Consider the following 26,026-nt stretch of genomic DNA (forward strand, 5'->3'; position numbering starts at 1 on the left):
GGTATGCATTACATCTAGTTCTTTACACATTTAAGTAGCAATTGTCCATTTTCTATGAAGCCACATTTTCCATTATATGGATGTTTTCCAAAGACGACAAAGTTGATTTTGGAAATGTTTACCTACTGTATGTCAATCAAATCAAACCTCCTGAAAATAGTCTTAGTCTAGCAGGATGAAGCAAAATGAAATCCAGTTTCTTCGGTTTCAGTGATGCCATTAGTGGTTTCAGATGCCGAAGTCAGGTGGGTTAACAGTTCAAGAAAAAAATATTTCTCTATTAAATCTTGAAAACTGAATTCAGATAGGTTTTGTAAATCCTTTTGGTATTTATGTGAAGAATTGCACATTCCACCAAAGCCACAAAGGGGAGCCACTAGACTAGCTTTCCCAGGACATGATATACAACAGCACCGTAAAAGTGATCCATTTCCAGCACCTTTTGCAGTCCATGTGGAAAATGCCATTAATTCTCTTATATCTGAACCTTCAGATATTCCCAATATTTTAATATCAGCGTTTAGTCTCAATCTCCATATGAGCTATGAAATTGCTGCTATTGTTATTTGCTGTTATGGTGGCATGATAGACATTGAGAAATAATCGAAATCTCCATTTTTCTTACATAGACTCATAGACTTTAAGGTCAGAAGGGACCATTATGATCATCTAGTCTGACCTCCCGCATGATGCAGGCCACAAAGCCGTCCCAACCCTTTCCCTTGACTCTGCTGTTGAAGTCCCCAAATCCTGTGGTTTAGAGACTTCAAGTAGCAGAGAATCCTCCAGCTAGCGATCCCTGCCCCATGCTGCGGAGGAAGGCGAAAAACCTCCAGGGCCTCTGCCAATCTACCCTGGAGGAAAATTCCTTCCCAACCCCAAATATGGCGATCAGTAGAACTCATTAGTCTCAAACAAAAATATTTGTGTTCAGTGGCCAGAATCAGACTGATTTTGTTTGTTTGTTTTTGTTAATGTCTCAAAAAATTTTTTTGAATAAATCCACTTCAGTGTGAAGGTCAGGTTTTCTCCCCAGATCTTCCTAAGCTCATATAAAATGCTGGATCATTCTTACTCCTTGCCTCATTCCACATCAACCAACGCTTTCCCCTGAGTCACTGGTGCCAGCATCATCCTCCCATATTTGTCAGCTTCTCACACACAGATTTCAGACCCTTTTCCCCCACCTTGCTCTCCACACATAGATCGCACCTCCTGACTTCATCTGTACAGCCTCTACACTTTCTGAGTTCATATAGTTCTCAAAGACCTACCTCTGTCATGGGGCCTTCGGAGAAACTAGCTGAACTACCTTTATCTTAATATGTTTGAGGCGTAATTGTGGGGGAGGACGGGGATTTCATATATCCTCCTTAGAAGAGGAAAAACAGCAGGGTTAACTTAGTCTTACTTATCACCACTTTGTCCACTCTAATAATACATTTCACCTCTTCTGTCTACCATCCATCTGTCTGTCTCCTGTGAGCTGACTGGGGCATAGACTGGGCCTTCTTTTCTGTTTAGAAAGTGCCTAGTACATTGTTGGTGCTATTAGAAATAAATAACGGTATGGATTACTTAAAGAATTATTCAGTTGCCATGATAGAAAATACTGAAGTCCAATGAGGAAACACACACACCCCCGCCCCATATTGCCAGCACAGAGAGGCAATAATATAAACAATTCAAGCAAAAGATTGCAAAAAGATGTCCACTCTCTTGGTTTGCTTACATGTTTTTCCAACACAGTTTGTGTGATTTCAGCACAGCAGTAAAATGTGTCAAAACCTTCCTATATCAGCATTGCAGAGTTGTTCATCTTGATCTTTTTTTGCAAAAGAAAATGATATTTTTAAGCTCTTCTTCTTTAATAAAATGACATGTCTTCTTTCAGAATCAGCTGTGTTCAGAAAACATTCAGAAAAAAGGGTGAAACTGTGGAGGCTCTCAGAAGTAAGAAAATTTCTACCCTCTAAGCTTCGTATCAGAAATGGAAGGAGAAATAACCCATGAATGTCTTTTGTGCTTTTAGTTCGGGTGGGAGCATGAAGTGTTAAATATGGTTGGGTGTGTTCTCCCTCATGTCTTTAGCCAGTCTGCCTGTAACTGTATGACAAAGGGGCTCGGAACAGACTCTATAGGATTTCCCTCCTCTTCAGTCCTTTACCTTGTGGGGTGTCGTCTTTCCCTTCATTCTCCTAGTCCCCTTTTCTGTCTCCTAACTCCAGTGAGTATGCACAGAGGAACCTCTTACTGGCTCCCGTGAGCTGGTAGTATGGGAGCCTCTAACTCGGTGGTTCTCAACCTGTGGGCTGCTTGTGGCCCAGTCAGCACACAGCTGTGGCTCATGTGACATCATCAGGGCCATACAGGTAGTATATATATCGTGTGGGTGTGGCCCACATAACACAAAGAGAGCTGCATATTGGCCCACAATGGTAAATAGGTTGAGAACCACTGCACTAACTGCTTCTAAGCTCAGCTCTCCTCATAGGCAGTGCTAGCAGGGAATCTAATCCCCACTTCTATTTATTGCTGCTGTTGCAGTTTTACCAGGCTGTGTTAAAATGTTGAGGTGAGATGTTCCTTGGAATACAACGTAAATGCATAGCCTATATGCCAGTATTTGAATTTACTGCAGTGACGTAAACCTGTGCAGAATAACACAACCAAGGTCACTAACTTCTTATTTCACTTGTTCCTTTCTTCTTTCTGGGTCAGGTTTATCCTTTGACATATATGAGGGTCAGATTACAGCTTTACTTGGGCACAGTGGAACAGGCAAGACAACACTGATGAACATTCTTTGTGGACTCTGCCCACCTTCTGATGGTGAGAATTCTCTGGCTTTAGGAAAAAATAGGAAGTGTATGGCTGTAATCTACTAATTTTAATGTCCTTTTTTCCTTCCTTCAAAACCTGAGGCCACTGACGTTTGAGGATATTTCAAGTTACACTCCTTTTCTCAGGCTATTCTGAAATAGGTTAATTTTAAATTATACATACATTTTAATTGGTGGAGTTAGCCTGTCTATGCTGATAATCAAAGTAGTGGTTGGGTTTAAAAAACACTTCAGTTTTTTTAAACTTTTTGTTCTTTAGGGTTTGCATCTGTCTATGGACACAGAATCTCTGAAATTGATGAAATGCTCGATGTACGGAAGATAACGGGTGTTTGCCCACAATTAGATATACATTTTGACGTATTAACTGTGGAAGAGAATTTATCAATATTTGCACATATTAAAGGGATATCTCCCAATGCTCTGATACAAGAGGTAAGTCACTCAGGTATAAATTCTATACAATGTGTATTCACTGTTTATTAAAATAGTTTTACTGATTGCATAATGGAAGTTGCTTTGCAAGTCTTGTTTACAATAAAAGACCAATACGCTGTTTTATTGAAGAGGGAGAATATAGGAAGATACTTTCTTTAAGTAAAGGTTGTTGAATTTGTTTGCTCTAGAAGAACAAAATGGAACATCTAAATACTAATGCATGTTTACAAACATTGGCTTCCTGTAATTTATCCATTCTTGGTAGGTTAAACTTCAAGGCCCTGATCCTGTAATAGACACTGCGTTGACAGTTGGTACAGGGGTTTGCCTCCAAGAAGCTCATTCCAGGAAAGGGGCTTAAAAATATTAATTAGAAAAATTTAAAATGATCAATAATTTGTCAAACTATAACATAAGATTGCTGATAATTATGCCAGTCATGTTCTAATCACTGTATCTCATTTCTGTTGACATGAAACACTCCTGTTGGTATATTTTTAAAGGTGCAGAAAGTGATGAATGATTTGGATATGCAGCCCATCCGGGATAACCAAGCTAAAAAATTAAGTGGAGGGCAGAAGAGAAAGCTGTCGATAGGAATCGCTGTTCTTGGGAGCCCAAAGGTAAGGGGGCATCAGCACAATACTAAATGACTGCTTGTTCCGTATATATGCCTGCATAGTGTACCTGTGCTCATATTACTTGGCAATTACAAGCGATGCAAATAAGGTGCAAAAATCTGTCAACTGTTCCTATGTTTCATACCAACTCTGGCTTAAACAATTAAAATTGCCAAGTTGAAGCATGCAACCTTTACATTGCAAAGAGTTAACTTGTGTTAGTGAATGTACTAACTGGATTCTATCATGCTTTTCTGGGGTAAATTAGCATAAAAAGTTACATTGCATCTGGAATGGAGGGTAGCGCATTGCACCCTCTCAAAACAGTACAGTGCAAGTTGTCAGAGAGAGCAGGCTCATGGCCTGAAAAAGCCATGCAAGCACCTGGGACATGACGGAGAGTATATGGCTCTGTCTGATTACGGAGTTAAATGGTTGCTGTTTGTGACCTATAAGGTGTGATGCTCCTTTAGACTGGGTACATGTTTAAAGGCTGCAGTGTACAGATGTAAGTGACAATCCCCTTCATGATGTCCTACCTTTTTAAAAACATACATATTTAATTTCACCAACTATTGGTAAAAGGAACCAATGTGTCTTTTTACCATTGTAGTTGAAATTTATTTATAGTGGGAACCGCACATATCCAGTTGTGAAGATGCATTTCTGTGACATAGCGTGTGACTTTCTGTTTATCACAAATAGGTGATGTACTTTTTTAAAAAGAAAGTAGTGATGATGGATGTTTTGCATGCCTTTTAGTTGGTTAAAGTAAGAAATTTTTCCCACCTACCTTTAAACAAATAGAGCATAACTGCCCTTGAATTAATAGTCTTCCTGGTTTCTGTCGGATTTTGTGATGTGGGTATCTCAGATGTGACTGTGGAGGGTTTGGATTTTTTTATGCCCTTTTTCCTAATCCTTATGTAGGTTTTACTCTTGGATGAACCAACTGCTGGTATGGACCCATGTTCTCGGCACGTTGTTTGGAATCTCCTGAAAAACAGACAAGCCAATCGGGTAACAGTATTCAGTACTCATTTCATGGATGAGGCAGATATTCTTGCTGGTGAGTTTTGCTGTGGCCCTGTGGGATATATTTACTGGGGGCTTGCAAAGTGTAAATTAGAACTGTATTTAGCATATAAGGTAAACAGGTGCTCCTTCCACTGTCTGTAGATAGCAGAGTTTTCTCTCTTTAGTCATGCCATTGTTTTATGAGTAGATTGAGGGTCCTCAGAATAAAAACGCCTGTTTTTGTTTCTAGATCGAAAAGCTGTGATTTCTCAAGGGATGCTGAAATGTGTTGGCTCGTCTCTCTTCCTCAAAACCAAATGGGGAGTTGGCTACCGCTTGAGGTATTATTTTGTAGTTTATAAGCCACCTTCATTGTGTCATGTTATATTTGCTTTGTCTTCCCCTTAAGATGTAGGATAATTTTAAAATATCCTACTACATTTTTAAAGATTTTATTTTTCTGTCCTTTGGGAAGGTCAGATATCACTTTCACTGTTTTGTTGCTCTGTTGGCTACACTTTGAAAAAAATGGCAATGAAGAAACAAAGAGGTTTTAAAATACTTTGTATTTTTAGTATGCACATAGATGGGTATTGCAATACAGAAGCTACAACAGCCTTGATCAGACAGCATATCCCTGGAGCCAGCTTGGTACAACAGAATGAACTGCAGCTTGTGTATACCTTACCTTTTAAAGAGATGGACAAGTTTTCAGGTATGATGCTATTGTAATTCAGTGCTGAGCTAATGTGTGTGTAGGGGGAAATCAGTTGATCATAATGGTGCCTTCAAAGAAGTATGTTGTCATTTTTCTTTACAGATGTACTTTTTCTGATGTTTATAATTAGACAGTGAAAACTGACAGTGTTGAAAATTTGTAAGCATGTTCTTTGCCTTAATTCCCAGTCACTCATTCATTTCTTGGGCAGGTGGGGACTAAGGCCTGCTCTACACCTGAAATTGAAATCAACCTAGCTATTTTGCTAAGGGGGTGTGAAAAATTCACACCCTTGTGAGACAGTTAAGCCGATCTAAGCCCTGTATAGACACTTCTAGGTTGATGGATTGACCTAGCTACCATCTCCTGAGGGCGTATATCTTACTATAGTGACAAAAGGGGTTTTTCTATCACTGTAAGTGTCTACACTACAGCATCATAGTTGTGCTGCTGGAGCACTTATAGTGTTGACATAGTTAGGCCTGGTCTATGCTAAAAAGTTAGGTCGATCCAGCTAAAATTGCTTAGGGGTGTGAAAAATCCACACCCCCTTAATGCCGTTGATAAACCAACCTAACCCCTGGTGTAAACAGCAATAGTTTGATGTGAAGAATTTTTCCATCAATTTAGACACCACCTCTCGGGGAGGTGGATTATCTACGCCAACCGGAGACGATTTACCGTCGGCGTAGGTAGTGTCTACAGTGGTGCAGCTGCTGTATTGTTTCAAGTGTAGGCAAGCCCTAAGACTGCTTTAGGGACTGCGTTCAGCATCTGGAGGAGAGAGGGTTCATCACCTCTTTCTCCTAGTAGCTGCTCAAGGCAGCCTAGCCTTCCTTGACAGGAAGCCTGGTACGTTAACTGTGAGGTGAGGCTTTGGCAGTAAATACGTAAAGCAGAGGAGGATAGGTTTTAACAATGGAAATGCAGAGGACCCTCCTCGTGGTCCAAGATAAAGCTCTTGTACTACGCACGCCCTTTTTGCTTTTATCAAATTGAAATAAAAAAATAACTTGGACCATTTTAATGTACGGATGGCAAAAGAGATACGAGCCATACAGCCCGTTGTGAGCTGGAAAGGACATTGTGTCATCACAGGGAAATTTGCTTCTATGAGAGAGGGAGTGTGGAACAAATACAATGGATTGAATCAAATCCCAGACAAAAACTGCTTTAAAATGAAGTTCAGGTTGAGAGTATAGATGTAAAATATATTGCAGGGATCTTGCAAGGTTGTTTGGGTGCTCTGACTTTGCACTTCCATACCTTAATACTCTGCATGGAGGTAGGACATATAGAGTCAAATCCTCCTCTGAATCAGATGGAGAGAAAACTGGAATCGACAACTCCTACCTAAGCGGTGGAGTTTAAGGCCTTAAACTCCAATCTAGAGAGTCATTCTATCTCTGTCCCTGGCCCAATGAATATTTATGTAGTCATAAAAAGTAGAGCAGCTTCAACAGAAGAGATTGGGAGTGGAATGCCTGTAGCCTGGTGATTAGGACCCTTCATCTGAGAAGGGGGAGCTCTGAATTCATGTCTCTGCTCAAGAGTGGGGATTCAAACCTGGGTCTCCTACAACCCAAGCAACCACTGGGCTAAAAATGACACAGACACATGCAGTTTCAGGGGTGTGTATGGAGGGGGTGGAGTGTGTATGCATCTTTTTGTGAATAAACCATTCAGAAAATGTCACTGAGCTCTATTACTAAGACCACTTGGGACAAAGCACAGGTCTGACAGGTGCTACATTTCTTTAAGGGTTCATTTTTAAATTAATTTTAACTCATAAACTATTTAATGGACTTATTTGTAAGTTCTCAAAAAATTCATTTTGTACTTGGAGAGTAAATGCTGTTGTTTTGGGGAGAATGTGTCTCATACCTAACATACTGATTGAAGATCTGCTTTAAACGCAAAACTCATCTCAGCATTAACTATAGCACCATGGCCTGGGTCTCTATAATTAACATATTGTACATATATTGTGTGTATTCGTTAAAGAGTCTCACCTTGTGGGGCATGCTCTGGCTTTTTATTAAATCAGAGGCAATTCTGGTGGGCAAATGTAATTTTGTTGCCAAGCAATCACATTATTTCACCTCTACAGGATTATTTTCTGATCTAGACACTCATTCACATTTGGGTGTTATTACTTATGGAGTTTCCATGACAACGTTGGAGGATGTGTTCCTGAAGCTGGAAATTGAAGCAGAAATTGATCAAGCAGGTGAGATGTAACTATATTTACCTTTTTCCTTTGTGACTTGATTAGTCGTGGTTCATTTTTGTAAAATTGTATTGAGCACTTTTTCACTATGAATAGCAGAAATAACACAAATGTCCTGTCATAGAATTTTACATCAAACAGTATGTGACAATTAAGAACACATGCTGTTGTGGGCTCCTTGAAATACCTGACCAGAACAGCAAACAAAGGGCAAAGAGGTTGGAGAATGAACCCTGTCTGAGGTCCAGAGCTGTACAGGTCTTGTGCTGAACCTCTGTACAGGGATAAATTTCAGAGTCCTTAAATCTAATGTCCTTTTTTTTTTAAATAAGGCTGAAAGTTCAAAAATATACGTTTCCCTATGGAAACTTGCACTCAGTTGTGAACACAGGAAATACAATTTAGATTACCAGCCACTTGATTGGAAAAATATATTTGTACCTGTAAATAGAATTTAAATATCTAACCATCATTTATACCCACAATTAATTGCAACCCATATGATTCTGGGTGTAAAATCAGAGGCCTGTTTGAAATGCTTCTTGCTATCATTTAGGAGATTACTCCAAAAGTAAGCAATACCCCTCTATGTTCCATGTTTAATAGATGAAAGTATTCTCACCTTTCTAGGCTTTGTTATTAACTACGGGTATTGAACTATCCTATATTCGGAAAGTTGTTTAGAAAGAGTTTAACAGCTGAATAATCCATGTTATCTAGCAATATTGGTAGTTGCATAGGCTAAATTAATTGGGCTAATTAAAATCTCCATCTTTTGCGTGTATGCTGGTTGCGTAGGGAATCAGAAAGGGGTTTTTCTGCTTCTGTACAACATTGCACAGTTTGTTTAGATGCATTTCTACCACCAACATTTGGCTACTCCTGAAGGCAGGATACTACATGACGTGATCCGTTGACTTCATCAGGAAAGGTAAATCCTATGTTTCGTTTATATGCCCCTCTCTTTCCCTATAGATTATAGCATATTTAATTCCCAGTCAGCAGGCGAGGAAGTGGATACAAAATCACTTGATGAGATGGAACAAAGCCTACTGATACTCTCTGAGACAAAATCATCTGCAGTAAGCAATACAACTCTCTGGAAACAGCAGGTCTCTACTATAGCAAAGGTTCACTTCCTTAACTTAAGACGTGAAAATAAGTCATTGGGAATTATGTAAGTATTAAGATGGCTTACCGTTTCATTTACCAAAATCCATTTATGAGTGTCAGAAGTTCAAATGGCAAACATGCTTAGATATGTTTTTAGTAGTTTGTTTTATACCTGTGGTGTATAATGTAGCTTTTCATCATGTTTTTTAAACTGGACATTAAGAACGTTAGATGAGTTGGAGGGCGTGACATTGGAGTTAAGCTCTTTAGTTTATGGAGATAATGTCATATAACCGACAAACGTGCTCTTTGCTACCATGGAAAATCAGTGTAGTAGGCTTGAACTTACAATGAAGACTTAGTGGTTGCATCTTGGAAAAGGGACAATAGAAAAAATGTTGAAATGCAGAAGATGTAGAACAAGTGGAATCTTATATGTGCTGCTGAAGCTTGATCAGTGCCGACAATTCCACCAAGGATTAGGCTAAAAGATGTGGCTTAGCCATGAGTGCTGCACAGAAACAGATGAGAATATGCACTGATCAAAACATTATATTTGGTACCAAAGTGAATATTTATCACACCAGTGTACTAACAGTATTACTCTAGGGTCTGGGAGCAGCTGCATTAAATGAAACAGACATCAGAAAGCTGCAGGCAGTAGGGATGAGAGTTTTTTGAAAGATGGCAAGTGTAAAGTGAAATGATTTTAAGACAGATGAAGTTAAATGGCCGGGGGAGGATGTGAAATCAGGGCATGGGAGTGATTACAATCAAAAAGATTGCAATGGTGGGGACACTGTAGAACAGGGGTTCTCAACCTTTTCCTTTCTGAGGCCCAGGACAACTATATAAAAGCATGGCTATCATAATACTTGATGCTGCTGATGAATATTTGCTTCCCTGGGCATGAGCCTCTAATGTAGATAATACTGACGACAATATGATGTATGTACTGTTTTGGTTATGTTGCTGCCTGCTGTAGCCTCCAACATCACTTGCTTTTTTTTCCAGAGCAGTTTTTAATTACGGTAAGAAGTCAATAAGGAGCTTTGCCTTTTATGTGTTTAGTTTTTGTTAACTGTAGTCTATGGACTGAATCGGGGTGTTCATGATTAGACTTCCATTAACCAAAATGATAATGTCTTTATCTATTGTGGGCCTGAGACTGACACCTGGGGGACAACTTGTTTTAAATAATATGCAAATAATTAGGATCAGTTTCCACTGAACTTTACTTAAATCACTTTATTTCTTTCAGGTTGTTGCTTTTTTTAGTTTTTCTTGTAGTTCAGATTTTAATGTTTCTTATACATCACTACTTCAAAAATCCTGTGGTTCCCATCAAACTTTCCCCAGATTTGTACTTGCTGAAGCCTGGAGAAAATTACTACAGGTACAAAACAAGTCTCCTCCTTCAGAACTCCACAGGTGAGAAGAAAAAAAGCAAATACAGTTATACTGGTTTACTAATGTGTATTTAATACTCCAGTTTTAATAATGTCTTTTTAAACTTAACATCCCATTGGTATGAGACAATAAACCATACAGAACGTGAAAGGAGGGGAATGTAGCCTGGAGCTTCAAGAATGATCACTGCAATGAATGGCTGGTGGTTGAATTTTTTTAATTTGCAACGTAGACAACATAAAAGCATCTAATATGCTTTAAAATGGGAACATTCCAGTGTTAATCAGTCATGGGTGCTAACTAAAGCTGAGTGAACCTCTATCCAAACTTGATTAAAAACTGCTGTCAGGAGCTGTATGATTAAGATCCAGAAATTCTTCAGTCTTTCCATTGCATGGCATTCTGACTCTATATGCTGCTATGGGAATGAAAATGGCTTTCTTAAATGACCCACCTATGCAATTTAAGGGTGGGACTTTCAGAAGTTCCCAGCACTGATGTCAGTGGGAGCAGAGTTAGGCCAACGCTGAGCACGTTTGAAAAGTCCACCTTAAAAGTTGCGTGGTTAAATTGCATATTCATCCACCCTTATTTTTTTAAGGTTTTGCTGAGTAAAGTCCATGAACCTTTAGTCATGACAATAAGAAAAACACATTGTGTCCAATATCTTAGGCACACACCATTCATATACCTTATAACCTCCATTGTTTGAACGCTGTTTTCCAAAAGAGAGGCTTGGTCTACACTAACCCCCCAAATCGAACTAAGGTACACGACTTCAGCTACGTGAATAACGTAGCTGAAGTTCGAAGTACCTTAGTTTGATCTTACCTCGGTCCACACGCGGCAGGCAGGCTCCAACGTCAACTCCGCAGCTCCCCCGTCGACTCCGCGGTACTCCTCTCGTCTAGCTGGAGTACCACAGTCGACGGCGAGCACTTCTGGGTTTGACTTATCGCGTCCAGACAAGACGCGATAAGTCGAACCCAGAAGTTCGATTGCCAGCCGCCGAACTTGCGGCTGGGTATAGACGTACCCAGAGTAATATCCTATCCATAATAAATAACTCTCTAGTTAAAACAAGTCTCTCTCACTGAAACCTTGATTATCCAAACTTATCCGTGTGCCCCCTGATATTTTTATAACCATTTCTGAACTATAATTTACTTTAATTTGATGTACACAGCAAACAAAACTTCCCTTTTTCTAAGTTTTGTGTGGATATTGAAGGAGGGAGCTGAAATAAAAACATAAGCACTATTTAAAATATTTGAAGAGTCTATACATGGAGAGAAACAACAGTAACTTCTCATAAAGAAGATGATATTGGAAAACTACTCTCTCTTGTTATCTTGATATAAATGCGTTCATAATTTCAGTGTAAAGTTTGCATGCAACCAAAATACTTTTGTGATGAATAGTCATGTGTGCTTCTTTATTGTCTTATATTAGGATCAAATATTGATAATCTCATCAGTGCTCTCAGAAGCCAGAAGATATTGACTGAGATGTTCAATGACAGCGATTACGTGTCAGCTGCACCCCACAGTGCAGCTTTAAATGTGTCGCTTTCAGAAAAGGTAAGTAAGATGGGCATGTGTTACAGTGCTGCTGGCCTTTTCTGGGTACCTCAGAAGTAGTTTTTGGTGCTCTGTTCTCTGAAAGATGTTTTCAGGAGACGATACTATTGCTCATATTTAAATTAGGGCTGTCAAGCGATTAAAAAATTAATCACAGTGTTAAACAATAATAAAATACCATTTATTTAAATATTTTTGGATGTTTTCTACATTTTCAAATATATTGATTTCAGTTACAACACAATACAAAATGTACAGTGCTCACTTTATATTTATTTCTGATTACAAATATTTGTGCTGTAAAAAACAAAAGAAATTGTATTTTTCAGTTCACCTAATACAAGTACTGTAGTGCAGTCTCTTTATTATGAAAATATAACTTACAAATGTAGAATTATGTACAAAAAAACTGCATTAAAAAAAAAATGTAAAATTTTAGAGCCTACAAGTCCACTCAGTCCTACCTCTTGTTCAGCCAATCGCTCAGGCAAACAAGTTTGTTTACATTTGCAGGAGATAATGCTGCCTGCTTCTTGTTTACAATGTCACCTGAATGTGAGAACAGGTGTTCTCATGGCAGTGTTATAGCTGGCGTCACAAGATATTTACGTGCCAGATGTGCTAAAGATTCATATGTCCCTTCATGCTTCAACCACCATTCCAGGGCACATGCGTCCATGCTGATGATGGGTTCTGCTCGATAACAGTCCAAAGCAGTGCAGACTGACGCATGTTCATTTTCATCACCTGAGTCAGATACCACCAACAGAAGGTTGATTTTCCTTTTTGGTGGTTCGGGTTCTGTAGTTTCCACATCAGAGTGTTGCTCTTTTAAGACTTCTGAAAGCATGCTTCACACCTCATCCCTCTCAGATTTTGGAAGGCACTTCAGATTCTTAAACCTTGGGTCGAGTGCTGTAGCTATCCTTAGAAATCTCACAGTGGTACTTCCTTTGCGTTTTGTCATCTGCAGCGAAAGTGTTCTTAAAATAAACATGTGCTGGGTCATCATCCGAGACTGCTATAACATGAAATATATGGCAGAATGCAGGTAAAACAGAGCATGAGGCATACAGTTCTCCCCAAGGAGTTCAGTCACAAATGTAATCTACACATCATTTTTTTAACGAGCGTCATCGGCATGGAAGCATGTCCTCTGGAATGGTGGCTGAAGCATGAAAGGGCCTACGAATGTTTAGAATATTTGGCATGTAAATACGTTGCAATACTGGCTACAAAAGTGCCATGTGAATGCCTTTTCTCACTTTCAGGTGACGTAAATAGGAAGGGGGCAGCATTATTCCCCATAAATGTAAACAAACTTGTTTGTCTTAATGGTTGGCTGAACGAGAAGTAGGACTGAGTGGATTTGTAGGCTCTAAAGTTTTACATTGTTTTGTTTTTGAGTTCAGTTACGTAACAAAAATATCTATATTTGTAAGTTGCACTTTCACAATAAAGAAATTGCACTATGGTACTTGTATGAGGTGAATTGAAAAATACTATTTTTTAATACAGTGCAAATATTTTTAATCAAAAATAATAATATAAAGTGAGCACTGTACACTTTGCATTCTGTGTTCTAATTGAAGTCAATATATTTGAAAATGTTGAAAAACATCCAAAATATTTAATACATTTCAATTGGGACTCTATTATTTAACAGTGCGATTAAAACTGCAATTAATCGCGATTAATTTTTTTAATTGCAATTAATTTTTTTGAGTTTGCGTGAGTTAACTGCGATTAATCAACAGCCCTAATTTAAATTAGGGTGATAGCAACAGTTACATATAGTCTGTGCTATGCACCTGAACCTCCACTAGCATCTCCAGACACTTAAGGTATTTTAAGAATAAGTTAATTCTAGAACTTTTAAAAATGTGGGGTAATAACACAATGAAGAAAATACTGCTTTTTGCCTGGCAGAAGATAGCTTGTCTATTACTAGACTGGAAATTTTAGTAAAATAAGACATTTTAGCATATGCTAACGATGGATTAATACTGTAAATGAGGGAATTTCTTTAAGTATATTTTACTTAAATGGTCTTTCTAATTAAACATCAAAATCTGTGCACCCAACACGGTCTCTTTTCATATTAGACTGTCAGCTCATTCTCAGTTCACCTTCGCAGCTCACCCAAACTGCTCTTGCAACAACGCTCTAGTATGGAAAGAGAAGTGCGTGTATCGGAGTGCGTGTATTAATATGTAAATCAAAGCACTGTCTTTCAAGTCCAACTTGTGATCTGAAGTGGAAGAACATGGTAAGGTTTGAAGAAATGTGGATTGTACCTCATGTTACTAAGAGGAAACAATTTGCAATACTAAAGTCCTGCCTTTTGTTCCCATTTCTTGGTAAACTTAACATCAGATTGTTACAGAACGGGCGGAGCCTCAGCTAATGTAAATTGTTATAGCTCTGACTTCAGTGGGACTATAACAGTTTATACAGTTGACTATCTGCCCCTTGTATGTCACAAGTGCTATGTGAGGAAGAGCTCTGTGTAGCTCGAAAGCTTGTCTCTCTCACCAACAGAAGCTGGTCCAATAAAAGATATTACCTCCCCACCTTGTCTCTCGAAGAGCATGGGACCCAACCCTGCTGTAACAGTACTCCAAACAAGTATTAAAGTTAGCTAACAACCAACCTTGTAGCTAAAGGGCACATTTTCATAAAGTTATTTTCGTTGGAATTAATTTGGTTAAGTTTCTATCCTTTAGATTGTGAATATTTTTACTGCATTAGGATAAGTGTTAGTAACACTATGCTTTAGGGAGTACTATATTGTACAAAGGGTTTTTAATAAATCTTCCAACGATATCTCAGTGCTAACCTTCATGCTGCAAATTTAACATTGAAAATATTTTTTTTGTAGAGCTACATTTTTACAGCTGTATTCAACAGTACTATGGTGCACTCTTTGCCTGTTTTGATGAACATCATTAGCAACCTGTTTCTCCACAACTTAAATGTGACTGAGAATATTCAAATCTGGAGTAACCCATTCATTCAAGTAGGTGGAGTTCAAATCAGGAGGTATCATAGGCTTAAAATTGCATAATTACAAAGGAAACAATAGCAAAATCGCAGTTGTGCATGCAGTTTTGTGGCTTTGAATATTTAGGCACTTCTTGAGGTTAGCCCTGTATTGGAGCATGTGAAAAAATGTAGCTATAAGTCAAAATGATTCAATAAAGTTCCACGTGTGGCCATTTAATTCAAGCCTATTTTATTACTATCTTTTTCACCATTTAAAGCCTCTAAGGTAATGAAACATTGCACATTAAGGAGTACAACTTTGAATTACAAAAATCATATTCAGATTTTTTTAATATAATTATACGTAGTAAATATTTATATTATGGTGATGCCCGAGGGCCCCAATCCAGGGCACTCTACAAACATAGACAAGAGATGTTCCCAAATCTAAGGACACAAATAGAGCATGAGTAGGGGGTTGAAATATGACACAAAAGCAAATTAATATAGTGATGAACTAGCACAACTTTGTTAATTATGTACTGTAGGTTGGGGCTTTTTAATTGGTTGTTGGGGATAGCAAGAAATGGAGTGGGAAAGGGAGAGGGCAAGAGGAGTGATCAGAGCTTGTCACCCACCTAGCTTTGATTAGAGGTGAGTCGTAAGGAGGGATTTGGAACAGGATAAGGTAGAATTTTATCAGAGTTTTTCCCACGTATAAGGCACAGTCTGGGAGAAAGCACACAGTTGTATTGGGTTGATCTGGTGGGCAGTGAAGGCTGGGAATGTTGGCAGAACGAAGGTGGAGGTCAATGTTTTGATGGGTTACTAGATCACCTGGGTAGGATGGGTCTCAGTTTTGAAGGGCCTTAAAGATAAAGACAAAGGGTGATATCCTAGTCCTGTTGAATTTAACGGGAGTTATGCCATTGACTTAACTGGGGCCTGGATTTCGTTCAAGAAGCTTGTATTTGATGGGGAGATGAACAAAGAGACAGAAGAGAGACTCAAAATGTGCGATAATGTGATTAGCGCAACAAGATGATCTTAACAGCAAAATTCTCAATAGACTTGAGAGGAGCAAGATTGCAGTAATCAAGGATAGCAAAGAGACGGTTACATTAGCCAACTATCCATTTTCTTTCTCTTCTGAATATATTGATTTTATAAACTGCACAAAAATCTACACAAAACTTTATCGCAGTGTTTTTATCTCAGCTGCTGTGCAAAAGGTCTTAGCAGCTATGAACTATCCTCTTTTGGAACTAAATGGTAATCAGTCCCGTCCATATCATAAACGTCACTTATAGATAGAACAGGCTTGTGCATTGCCATATTTTAAAGTTTTGTATACAGCTTTTATAATAAGCTGTAACTAAAGTGGCATTGTTAGGAGTCTAGGTACAAGAGCACAGGAAATCCTGGTTAGAAACTTTAAAAAGAAAGTTTGAGGAGTTGTTTTTTTGTCTCTAGGATATTCTAATTTCCCAGTGTTGAAGTTTAATTATTTTTCAGGAAATTGATGACACAGTTTTCAGACTGGAGGCTTTTTTTCAAGCAATGTTACTAGGAATCATTGTAACGGGGGTGCCACCATATTTTGCCATGGAAAATGCAGAAAACCATAAGGTAATCTTCAATTTGAACTATGCAGTTTGGGTCATTTTAAATCTTCAGTATGTAAACGAATATAAAACCTTCTTCTAAGGTCATTACTGGATGATATAATCATGCAGTAATAACTTGGTAATGGCTGTTGTCTGGGCCAAAATGGTGGGATGATTTGTAGAGTATACAACAACTTCAGAACCAAGTGGTGTCAGGACTCCTCAATTTTCAAATACATTTAAATGTGTCAAAGTGTTTACTGGATGCACCTACCCCAAGAATAAATGTACATAAGTTAAATTTTATATAAGACTTAACAAGTAGTTGTGGAGACAAATTATATGAATGCAAGCAGAAACAAGGGGGGGTTGCATATAGAAGAACTGGCTGTAGATTTGGAGATGGAATTGGGTGCACTAGTCTTTTCATAACCTACCACCAGCTGGATGCACAGCTGAAACTAAAGAAAGTAGGATCATAGAGGGCACTCAGTCCATATTCCTACTGGGTGTTTTGCTTCTATCCCTTCTTCCCAAAACTAACAAGTCCTTTTGTGAAAAAATGTGGTTACACAGACCTCCTCCCCTGGTGTCTAAAAATTGCAAATTGGGAATAACTCTAGTGAAGACACTGGAATGATGCTAGTGTAAAGCCTGACTATTTGAGAGCAGAATTAGGCCCAAGTTGTTTAAGCATTGATAAGAATTAACATTACTGCCATTTGTGGCAGTTTTGACACCTATTGTAATTTTCTTTCCCTTTAACAGATCAAAGCTTACACTCAACTTAAGATCTCAGGTCTTTATCCATCTGCTTACTGGAGTGGACAAGCAGTCATTGACTTTCCTTTATTTTTCATTATTCTTGTTCTGATGATAGGAAGCTTATTTGCATTTCATCATGGTGTTTATTTTGATACTTGGAAGTTCCTTGCTATTGTAAGTCTAGTTTTATTTACTTCTCTGTTCTCATTAAAGTCCTTTATCAAAATGTGTAAGAAATATGACGTGTTCATTTTTGTTTGCTGGTCGGAAAAATTTCACCCAAACGTTATTTCACCAGAATTTGCCAGATCGCTGAAATCTAAATATTTCATGGAGGCTGTTCAGTTTTAACAAAGTTCTGACGGAACTTGGCCTACCAGGCAGATTTCTGTTAGTAACTTGACTGGCTTCCTACCAGCACGCCCACCTGCTAGGCTACTGGGGATTCCAAACTTCCAGGCTCCCACCTTCACAGCAGCCTGCCTGGCAGATTGACAGGGAGCTGAGAGCCCCAACTCCCACACTTGTGGCTCCTTGACAGCTGAGGCTACAAGAGTCCCCTGTTCTGGTGAAGCCTTCCAGGGTCCCCCGCCCTGGGGCCGAGGAGCCCAGGCCTTCCAGGGTCCATGTTTCAGGACCCTGGAGCCAGACCTCTTCTCTTAGGTGAGAACTATGAAACTTTGAGTTTTCCTTTGAGCTTTTCATACTTGGCATGCTATCGTTTGACTGTGGTTCCATCCCTCCCTCCAACTTGCCTGCTCTTGTTTTAATTTCTGCAAGTCAGTGAAATTAATTGAGGATGAGACTTGCAACACTTACCAAAATATGCATATCATTAGTGTTTATGTGAGACCCAATAGTGCCACTTGAGAAATGATTTAAAGAAAAGATTTAAATTTAACTGAGAGATGGGACTTGCTGCCCTGCTTGCATTTTTTATCAGAAAGTTTTAATAGCCCATATAATGCTGAGTACAGCATCTCAAAACAATTAAATTAGCTGTTAACTAACAGGATCAACTGGAGATGAAAATGTACTCTCAAAGTATTCAGGCATTTACAAAATAAATGTCAATAACAGGTTTGTACCCCTGGGTATAATGAGTATTCTGACAGCACAGTATATGATGAATCTTTCTAAGGAATGTCTTTTTTTCCCTTGCAGATCTTCTGCCTTATTGGCTATGTACCATCAGTAGTGCTGTTCACTTACGTGCTCTCTTTCACCTTTAAAAAAGTGCAAAATACCAAAGAATTTTGGTCGTTCATTTTTTCAATGGTAAGTCAGCCTCTTGTTTTTAGTTAACTTTAAACATTTTTTTCCCTTAAAGCCAAATCAACATTTTTTTCAGTTATCATTTTTGGAAAATAATTCCCTCATATTTAAACCATTTGACATTTCTCTAGTTTGCAACTGAAAAGGAAAGAAATTAAGTAAATGACAAATGGTTTAAATATGAGGCAATATACATGTTTCTTTACTTCTCTTCCTTGCCACAGCAACAGACGCTTTTGAATAGTTCTACTCAGAGTGGAATAAGACAAGGGATTACTTGTGTCACAATCTCTGGGGAGGCTGTTCTTTCAGAGACCATCTACCAGTCCCTCGAGTGCACCCCTTTCTGGTAGCAGGCCTGGCCCTCCACTTCTCTTTGGTGTAGGATCCTGCAGTCCAGCCACTCTCCAACCGTGTCTCTCGGTTACACTTCTCTGGGTGCCAACCATGTTACCTAGTAGGTGCAACTGAGCCAGAGTTCTGTTTTGGCAGCCAGTGGTCAGTAATAGTTTCTTCAAAACAAAGATGCTCAGATGGTACACACAGCTGAGAGAAGAGGATTTAAAAATAACAAAGACCTATATGCATGTTGTCTTACCCATATTTGGCATTCCTCTAGGTAGACATGACAACATTGGTGTCCCCCATTCTCTCTGGGCACCAAGTTACACATACCTTTCTCCCAGCCCCTGGGTCTCAAGTCAGTGTGTCTGTAGACCACCTTGGCTTAACCACGAGATCTTGCACGATCTAAAAAATAAAAAGGAGTCATATAAAAAATGGAAACTAGGACAGATTACAAAGGATGAATATAGGCAAACAACACAGGAATGCAGGGGCAAGATTAGAAAGGCAAAGGCACAAAATGAGCTCAAACTAGCTACGGGAATAAAAGGAAACAAGAAGACTTTTTATCAATACATTAGAAGCAAGAGGAAGACCAAAGACAGGGTAGGCCCACTGCTTAGTGAAGAGGGAGAAACAGTAACAGGAAACTTGGAAATGGCGGAGATGCTTAATGACTTCTTTGTTTCGGTCTTCACCGAGAAGTCTGAAGGAATGCCTAACACAGTGAATGCTAATGGGAAGGGGGTAGGTTTAGCGAATAAAATAAAAAAAGAACAAGTTAAAAATCACTTAGAAAAGTTAGATGCCTGCAAGTCACCTGGGCCTGATGAAATGCATCCTAGAATACTCAAGGAGCTAATAGAGGAGGTATCTGAGCCTCTAGCTATTATCTTTGGAAAGTCATGGGAGACGGGAGAGATTCCAGAAGACTGGAAAAGGGCAAATATAGTGCCCATCTATAAAAAGGGAAATAAAAACAACTCAGGTAACTACAGACCAGTTAGTTTAACTTCTGTGCCAGGGAAGATAATGGAGCAAGTAATTAAGGAAATCATCTGCAAACACTTGGAAGGTGGTAAGGTGATAGGGAACAGCCAGCATGGATTTGTGAAGAACAAATCATGTCAAACCAATCTGATAGCTTTCTTTGATAGGATAACGAGCCTTGTGGATAAGGGTGAAGCGGTGGATGTGGTATACCTAGACTTTAGTAAGGCATTTGATACGGTCTCGCATGATATTCTTATCGATAAACTAGGCAAATACAAATTAGATGGGGCTACTATAAGGTGGGTGCATAACTGGCTGGATAACCGTACTCAGAGAGTTGTTGTTAATGGTTCCCAATCCTGCTGGAAAGGCGTAACGAGTGGGGTTCCGCAGGGGTCTGTTTTGGGACCGGCTCTGTTCAATATCTTCATCAACGACTTAGATATTGGCATAGAAAGTACGCTTATTAAGTTTGCGGATGATACCAAACTGGGAGGGATTGCAACTACTTTGGAGGACAGGGTCATAATTCAAAATGATCTGGACAAATTGGAGAAATGGGCTGAGGTAAACAGGATGAAGTTTAACAAAGACAAATGCAAAGTGCTCCACTTAGGAAGGAAAAATCAATTTCACACATACAGAATGGGAAAAGACTGTCTAGGAAGGAGTACGGCAGAAAGGGATCTAGGGGTTATAGTGGACCACAAGCTAAATATGAGTCAACAGTGTGATGCTGTTGCAAAAAAAGCAAACATGATTCTGGGATGCATTAACAGGTGTGTTGTGAGCAAGACACGAGAAGTCATTCTTCCGCTCTACTCTGCGCTGGTTAGGCCTCAGCTGGAGTATTGTGTCCAGTTCTGGGCACCGCATTTTAAAAAAGATGTGGAGAAATTGGAAAGGGTCCAAAGAAGAGCAACAAGGATGATTAAAGGTCTTGAGAACATGACCTATGAAGGAAGGCTGAAAGAACTGGGTTTGTTTAGTTTGGAAAAGAGAAGACTGAGAGGGGACATGATAGCAGTTTTCAGGTATCTAAAAGGGTGTCATAAGGAGGAGGGAGAGAACTTGTTCACCTTAGCCTCTAAGGATAGAACCAGAAACAATGGGTTTAAACTGCAGCAAGGGAGGTCTAGGTTGGACATTAGGAAAAAGTTCCTAACTGTCAGGGTGGTTAAACACTGGAACAAATTGCCTAGGGAGGTTGTGGAATCTCCGTCTCTGGAGATATTTAAGAGTAGGTTAAATAAATGTCTATCAGGGATGGTCTAGACAGTATTTGGTCCTGCCATGCGGGCAGGGGACTGGACTCGATGACCTCTCGAGGTCCCTTCCAGTCCTATAATCTATGAATCTATGAATCTATGTATGTCAGCCTTGCTGTGTGCTGACTGTGTCCCTGTTAGCTTCCAGCTGAGCTGACCACTTCTTCCCTCCCTTTCTGCCATGGCACCTTTTTAACCCCTCAGCGTCTTTTCCTATTTCAAGGCGAGGGCGGATATGAAAACATGCTAATTTGGTTGGTGCCAGCCAGGTAGATTCGTTCCCCCAGTTGAAGGCCCAGTAGGTACCTGAGAAGCTGTCTCATCTGTGTCATTGTTTTACCCATCCTAGGTACCTTAACAACCCCTCATTAGAGCCTGCTTTAACTGCATTGAGTCAGGCAGCAATATAAAATTGAACATGGAAACCGAGTCATACATAACATTCCTAAGAAATAATACAGACAGTTTTCTAACTTGTCACAACTTGTATTAAATATTATGACCATGTCAGTTTGTGAGATAGGCTTGGATAAAAATACGTGAATTTTTTTTTTCTTTTTTTTTTTAGACTGCTTTGATCTCTACTGTTGTCACTGAAGTAGCATTCTTTATGAGATATTTCATGGTAACCACCATTTTTCATTATGTCTTCTGTGCCTTCATTCCAATCTATCCTCTTATTGGATGCCTGATTAGTTTTATAAAGGTAAGCTTTTGGGGTATTGGGATGTTGGTTGGTTCCTTTTTATGAGGAATTTAACTTTAGAACTTTGAAAGTCACTTCAGGGGCACTAGTACATGGGTTAGCAGAATACATATATATGTTGCAAAGTAATATGGTTGATCTACATGTAAGTGAATGGGGAGTTTGCCTTCTGCATTGATCTGTAATATGCCTGATGGCCATTTAATGGATTATAAATAGCATCAACTGCTGAAAAAGTTGCTTGTATTACCTCCTTGTTATAAGCTAAATGTTGTAGTTTCAGAAGCTGGAAGAAACAGAGCATTTGTTAAATACATAAAGGCAAATTCCATGTCCATCTGTCTGTCGAGTTGAGCTGTATTGATTACTGGGAGTCTGCAATTGACAAAATACATTGGTACTGATTCTGATCTCTCTCTACCTCCATGTAAACAAGCAGAGACTCCACAGAAGTCAATGGAATTGCACTGATGTAAAGCCAGTGCAAACCTGAATCAGGCTCCTAAAGTGCATAAATAAATTGTCTTCAGTAGTTCATTATAATTTGCAAATAAATTTAGCTGTAAAACGTAGCATTGGATGAAAAGTTCTTCGTGTAAATTTTCATCACATTGTCAGGTATCACGGAAACACCTACAAAAGAATGAAAAATACCATGACCCCTGGGACAAACTCTTGGTAGCAGTTATCGCGGTAAGCACCAGTTATTTGTCAGAAATGTTAACTTTGAATGAAAAGCCACTTCCTAAAGACATTCCTGTTGTAAGGTGTTTCAGAATTTTATTTAATGCTTATAAGAGATAGTGGATTAACTACTGCCCTGCAGCCAGAAAATGATTACAGAATAGGCAACAGCAGCATAAGCTGCCCCACTCCCTCAGCTCAACACCTACTGCCCCAACAGTGTGGCTCAGCCCTACCCTTGGACGATAAGATTGCTGGTTGGGATCATGGAAGTGTTCAATCTTTGTGTGTTCAGTCATTAGCCTCCCTCTCGAGTCTGTCAATGAGTGCCCAGCTGAGATGTTGTTTTTGTGATATAGACTCTTCTCTGCTAGGAACTGGACTGAGACATACTGGCTCATTTACCTGAGGCCAAGTTACAGCCTTCACGTAGTAATAAAAGGTTTGGCTTACGACAGATTTGAGTGGCTCCTTTAAAAGAGAAAGTTGTCACAAAATAACATTTTCCTCTCCTCTCTGTTCTGTTTTGTGGACCAAACTTCAGAAAACCATTTCTGAAATATTAATTGAAAAGTACTGATTTAAATCATATTTCACTCTTAAATGACTAATTTATATTTTATACATAACTGGAAGTATATTCTAATTATAACAACACATATGCTCATGCTATATGAAACAGTTTTTGGAAATATACCCCTCTTCCAATGGAATTAATTAGTGACACGATTTTACTGCCTTGGAATCTGTCATGAACACCTTCATGCTGGGAGGGAATCAACATTTCATAGCATTCATCCCCTGGACAACCGTTTGGCCTCAAGAAGCTAGAAATGTTTTGATTAACTGAAATTGTTTTTCTGTCTGTTTTAGCCTTATTTGCAATGTGTAGTGTGGCTGTTCCTCCTGCGATATCTTGAAGTGAAAAATGGAGGTAAATCGATAAGAGAGGACCCATTTTTCAGGTCTGTGTTGGTTAATAGGATCTTTTATTATTCTGTATTGAGAAAGCCATCTTAAGATAGTATTGGTGGCACTAACTGGGAGTAGCTAATGTGCAGCAGAAGGCACACCAAAGATAAAACAAAAATCCCTTTGTCACTGGAGTAATATAACCTATTGCATTATACTGATGTTTTAAAACAGTGCAGACATTGTTTGTTCTGTACTGGCCATCATCCTTATATCAAAACCTATGTATCTGACATAATTTAGATAATTTGTTTCTGCTAGAATGACTAATGTAAGGGTCATTCCCTCATAAAATGTGTTTGTGCAACTCACATTAACGCCATAAAATCATAAGAACGACCATACTTGGTCAGACCAATGGTCCATCTAACCCAGTATCCTGTCATCTCACAGTGGCCAGTGCCCAATGCTTCAGAGGGAATAACAAAACAGGGCAACTCTGAGTGATCCATCCCCTGTTGTCCAGTCCCAGCTTTTGGGAGTTGGAAATTTACGGACAGGGATTGGATCCTGGACTATCTTGGCTAATAGCTGTCAATGGACCTATTCAATGTGAACTTATCTAATTCTTTTTTTAACCTAATTATACTTTTGGCCTTCACAAATTTCCATGGCAATGAGTTCCACTGCTCTGTGTGAAGATGTACTTCCTTATATTTGTTTTGAAAACAAGGGCCCTGATCTTGCAAACCTTACACTTGGGGAAATTTTGCGCCATAGTACATGCATATTTTTAATCTTTTTGCACAGAAAAAAGCTTCTGCTGAAAAGTTGCTGCAATTCTACATTATGCCCACCAGACGGCGCTGTGACGATAGAACACAGCAGCTGCTGGCAGCCAGCTAGGAGGAGAGAGAGCATGCAGAGCCTTCTTAACATCACCTGTAGGGCTAGGTCAGGAGACAGGGGCTATGGGGAGACAGACAGCGTGGGGCTGCTGAGGGGGTCACAGACTGGGCTCATAAGGGCTGGTGGGGGAGGACAGACTGGGGCAGGGGCTGAATGGGAGTGGAGGCACAGAGCCACAGAAGGAGGGAGGTGCAGGGCCACATGGGGACAGGGGGAGGAGGTGCAGGGCCACATGGGGATGGATGTCTGAGTGGAGGTGGAGGGACATGTGGATGGGGGGAATGTGTGTAGGGACACATGTGCCTGATTGAATTGGAGAGGCTAGGGGTCAGCCAGGGTCTGCATGGGGGAAACTCCCTAACAGTTTCTCTCCACCCCCCAAAAAATCTGTTCATACTGGTGTGATTATATTGTGTTATTTTGACAAATAAAATATGCAGAATTTTGCCGAATTTAAGAATACTGTGTGCAGAATTTTTAATTTTCCGTTGCAGAATTTTTAAATTTTTGGCACACAATTCCCCCAGAAGTAAAACCTTTGTAACTGGTCAAATACCTGCTCATGTGTTAACAGGACTGGAGCTGTAATGGGAACATTTTGAATATTGCTTGTGAAATTTATTTGCACACTGTTCGTGGAGGCTAATAGAAATTGTACAGCTGTTTCATCATAAACAGCTTTGGAGATTTACCCCATTGTTTATAACAGTAAGACTAGTGTAATTGTTGTGAAATAATTTTAATATTCACTGGTTTCTGTAGCTAAGAATCAACAGGAAAGGGCTTTGTTTACATTTAAATGTTCTGATCTTCTATGGTGTGAGCCTTATTTTAGTGCAGTTTTTTTGCTTATTCCCTTTGATACAGTTCTTTTTAAGTGACAACTGAATTTTATTTTTTTAAAGACTTGTTTTCCACTGATGTTTTTTTCTCCCCTTCACATATGGCTAATTGCATGAGTTTATTGCCTAACAAACACAAAGGACTCGATCTTTCTGTCCATAATCGGGCAGCTCTCCAGTGAAATCCCTGGGAGCTTTGTTTAAAGACTGAACATAAATTAATATTTGTTCCTCTCTTTAGAACTTCTACAAAGATCAAAACATGGAAATTTCGAGATGATCCACATAATGAGAATGAGGATGAAGATGTAAAGGCAGAGAGATTGTGGGTCAAAGAAATGACAACCTGCCAGAGCTGTGATGAGGTAATTGTGTAATTATGATTGAATCACAGGGGACAGGGTGAGATCAGATAAAATTGCTGTCAATAAATCAACATATGCCAGCTCTGAAATAATAAACTAATGCTTAATTGGAAATATTAGAATGAGATATTGGTTTCGTCTTCTGAATTAGTTATATTTGAATTATTTTGTATTAAAAAATTCAGATGAACAAATAGGATTCTATTTTTTTCACACGATGTCAGTGCTTATTTTCTTTTGTTTCCAGCGCCTTCCTTGTGTGTGTTAATTTATTCCACTTACCACCTCTTACCCATGGTAAAACCTAGAATTATTGCCGTAAGAACAGCTCTGTGTCTGGCTGGGTTGGTACTTTTAGATTCCAAGCTAATGGGTACTCACACTTCAGGCTAGTAGGAATT

General features: G+C 39.2%; 1 protein-coding gene across 1 annotated transcript in view; it reads left to right on the top strand.

The window, feature by feature from the left end:
* Positions 1 to 26,026, top strand: part of ABCA5 (ATP binding cassette subfamily A member 5) — a 57,690-nt gene that overhangs the window by 18,582 nt on the left and 13,082 nt on the right. The window contains exons 10-28 of the mRNA XM_054047156.1: positions 1,895 to 1,953; positions 2,722 to 2,832; positions 3,103 to 3,278; positions 3,785 to 3,904; positions 4,832 to 4,970; positions 5,169 to 5,259; positions 5,494 to 5,633; positions 7,747 to 7,866; positions 8,842 to 9,043; positions 10,241 to 10,410; positions 11,842 to 11,969; positions 14,851 to 14,988; positions 16,470 to 16,583; positions 17,330 to 17,500; positions 18,491 to 18,604; positions 21,776 to 21,913; positions 22,532 to 22,606; positions 23,471 to 23,562; positions 25,502 to 25,625. Of these exons, the coding sequence (XP_053903131.1) occupies positions 1,895 to 1,953; positions 2,722 to 2,832; positions 3,103 to 3,278; positions 3,785 to 3,904; positions 4,832 to 4,970; positions 5,169 to 5,259; positions 5,494 to 5,633; positions 7,747 to 7,866; positions 8,842 to 9,043; positions 10,241 to 10,410; positions 11,842 to 11,969; positions 14,851 to 14,988; positions 16,470 to 16,583; positions 17,330 to 17,500; positions 18,491 to 18,604; positions 21,776 to 21,913; positions 22,532 to 22,606; positions 23,471 to 23,562; positions 25,502 to 25,625 (2,422 nt within the window). The remainder of the gene's footprint in view (positions 1 to 1,894; positions 1,954 to 2,721; positions 2,833 to 3,102; positions 3,279 to 3,784; positions 3,905 to 4,831; positions 4,971 to 5,168; positions 5,260 to 5,493; positions 5,634 to 7,746; positions 7,867 to 8,841; positions 9,044 to 10,240; positions 10,411 to 11,841; positions 11,970 to 14,850; positions 14,989 to 16,469; positions 16,584 to 17,329; positions 17,501 to 18,490; positions 18,605 to 21,775; positions 21,914 to 22,531; positions 22,607 to 23,470; positions 23,563 to 25,501; positions 25,626 to 26,026) is intronic.

This window comes from Malaclemys terrapin, chromosome 13 (assembly GCF_027887155.1).
Source record: "Malaclemys terrapin pileata isolate rMalTer1 chromosome 13, rMalTer1.hap1, whole genome shotgun sequence".
Lineage (NCBI taxonomy): Eukaryota > Metazoa > Chordata > Testudines > Emydidae > Malaclemys > Malaclemys terrapin.